Below are 2,500 nucleotides of genomic sequence, written 5' to 3' on the forward strand. Positions count from 1 at the left end.
GACCTGCGCCCTTAGGAAAGGCCACTACCATTCCTTTGCTTATTGGGAAGACAATACCCAACGCACAGACTACTCACCAGAAGTGAAGGGTCGGCAGGCCTCGAACGGGTGTCCGGTGTAGCCTCTTGGGCAAGAGCAGATGGGCTTGTGGTCCTCCACCTTGCAGTCGGCGCCCGTGCCGCAAGCGCCGTCGCACGGGTTCACGCACTGCAGCTGGTAGCAAGCCTGGTAGTTGGGGCAGTCGTCGTGGGCGGTGCACTCGGCGTAGCACCTGCGCGCGGGGAAACACGGGGAGTGAAAATGAAGAACTGGAAACATGTTTAACATTCTTGACAGCATGTGTGTCTGGCGTCTCTTTTATCTATACTGTGACTCAGGGTGTATAACTTACCTGCTGTATGGGTCGCCCTGGTAGTACTGAGGGCAAGAGCAAACAGCGCGACTGTTCCTGACCTCGCAGTAAGCTCCCTCACCGCAGGCATCACGGCAAGGATTCACACAGCTGGAAAGGGAGTTTGACAAATTACATGTCTGTATTCCTTTATCTTGTTTTGTGAAACTTTTTATTGCTCATCAATAAAGACTATCAATTGATATGAAAAATAAGGTCGAAGAAGGCTGCACGAGCGGCTGGAGGGCCGGCAAAGAACTCTTACATGTTTTGCCGGCAGGCCATGTTGTTGGGGCAGTCCGTATCGCGGACGCATTCGGGCTCACAGCCGGTGAGGGGGTTGCCGATGTAGTTGTCGATGCAGGAGCAGACGGCGCGGTCGTTGCGCACCTTGCAGTTGGTGTTGCGGCCGCAGGGAGAGGGGCTGCACAGTTCCTCTGGAAAGGGATCAGTTTCGTGTAGTGAGGAATGGCAAGTCAGTGCCGCCGGTGATCGGCACACGGCGCGAAATGACCAGTGTTATGAACCGAATGCGCAAACCGGACGCAGATGAAGGAGCTGATTAAGAGGTGGAGGGGCATCGGATATACAAGGTCTCCGTAACGTTGATTTTTTCATTTTTTTATTCTATGCATAACTAATGCTTGTCTTGAAACATCTCGCCCTCATAAAAAGGAGCAGGGCCTCCCATATCCCGCATCCCTCCAACGCTGCCCGCACCCTTCCCGCAAGGCTGCGCTCTATATAAGGGCAGAAGGAACTGGCCAGACGCACCACCTGCCTCGTCGCCGCCGCGCCCGCGATGCAGCCTCCAGGGCGATGTGTTTGTAAGTTTATAAAATATTGTAACCCTAAAAGCGTTTCCCCCAGAAACAGCTGGTGTTTAAGTGGACAAAGAAATTAATTATCTTCTAAGTCCATACGCGCGCGCATGTCTGTGTGTGTTTGTATGTGTATGCCTATTTATATGTGTATCTCTATGTATGTGTGTGTATACACGGAAATATATATACACATATATTTACAGCTGATGACAAGAAGGGACATCGACACTTACGAGGGTCGAACCTCCTGCACCTGTTGAAGGGATCGCCGACGAAGCCTCGTGGGCAGGAGCAGATGGGCTGGTGGTTCCTGACGGTGCACTCGGAGCCCTGGCCGCACACTCCCACTCCGCAGGGGTCGATGCACTTAAGGCGCTGGCAGGTGAGGTGTCCTGGGCAGTCATTGGCCTCTGTGGCAGACAAGAAACCAGAATATTACAGGTACACGAACCATGTTAATGCAGTAGTAGTTGCTACTGTTGATTAACACTAGTCCTGATGTGGTAATTATGCCACGCTACTGGTGCTAATGATAGATACTGCATTCAGAAATGCTAGATTATATATGGCAGTGATTTCTTTGTCGGCAACAGCAGCAGCTGCAAGTGATAATTATGGAGATTGTATTGATAATGAAAAAATGATTATTGCAGTTATGATGCAATAGTCATCATATATTGATCATGATGGTACTATTATCAATTTGATTTTTGATAATCATGCATATTGAGAACGAAGCTCCAGCAATGGTAACATTAACAGAAACTGAAGAATGATGAGACTGTTGGCACGACTGCACTTACCAATACATTCGCCGCGGCGGCAGTTGCTGAGCGGGTCGCCCTCGTAGCCGATGGGGCAGGTGCACACGGGCCTGTCTCCGCGCACGGTGCAGTCGGCGTTGATGCCGCAGGGAGAAGGCTGGCACGGGTCGAGAGGGGGGGCAGGGGGGGCCACGCGGACGTCAGGCTCTGCGGGCGAGACGACGGCGCTCAGAGGGAGCTTGGCTTTGAGCCTAACACCAGCTACTGATGACAATACAGAAACGCCGAGGCGGAGTACAAGACACAGCACTTACGTCCGGCAGACCATCCATACCTTCTCTGTTGCAGCGAATGTGAGGATCACCGCGGTAGTTGCTCGGGCAGTTGCACACAGCGCGGTGATTGCGAGAGTCGCACTCGGCGTTGATGCCACAAGCTCCCTGCACGCACACGCGCACGCACTTGGTCGATCGGCAGCGGTAGTCGTCAGGACATTCGTCATCTCTGATGAGGGAAAAGAG

At 52.4% G+C, this 2,500-nt stretch overlaps 1 protein-coding gene across 1 annotated transcript in view; it reads right to left on the reverse strand.

The window, feature by feature from the left end:
* The window catches only part of LOC113825822 (neurogenic locus notch homolog protein 4), a gene marked incomplete at its 5' end in the record, with an annotated part of 12,926 nt that overhangs the window by 1,724 nt on the left and 8,702 nt on the right, over window positions 1-2,500 (reverse strand). The window contains 6 exon segments of the mRNA XM_070113391.1: window positions 78-271; window positions 392-502; window positions 657-828; window positions 1,449-1,625; window positions 2,019-2,186; window positions 2,314-2,483. Of these exon segments, the coding sequence (XP_069969492.1) occupies window positions 78-271; window positions 392-502; window positions 657-828; window positions 1,449-1,625; window positions 2,019-2,186; window positions 2,314-2,483 (992 nt within the window).

This window comes from Penaeus vannamei, chromosome 34 (genome assembly GCF_042767895.1).
Source record: "Penaeus vannamei isolate JL-2024 chromosome 34, ASM4276789v1, whole genome shotgun sequence".
Lineage (NCBI taxonomy): Eukaryota > Metazoa > Arthropoda > Malacostraca > Decapoda > Penaeidae > Penaeus > Penaeus vannamei.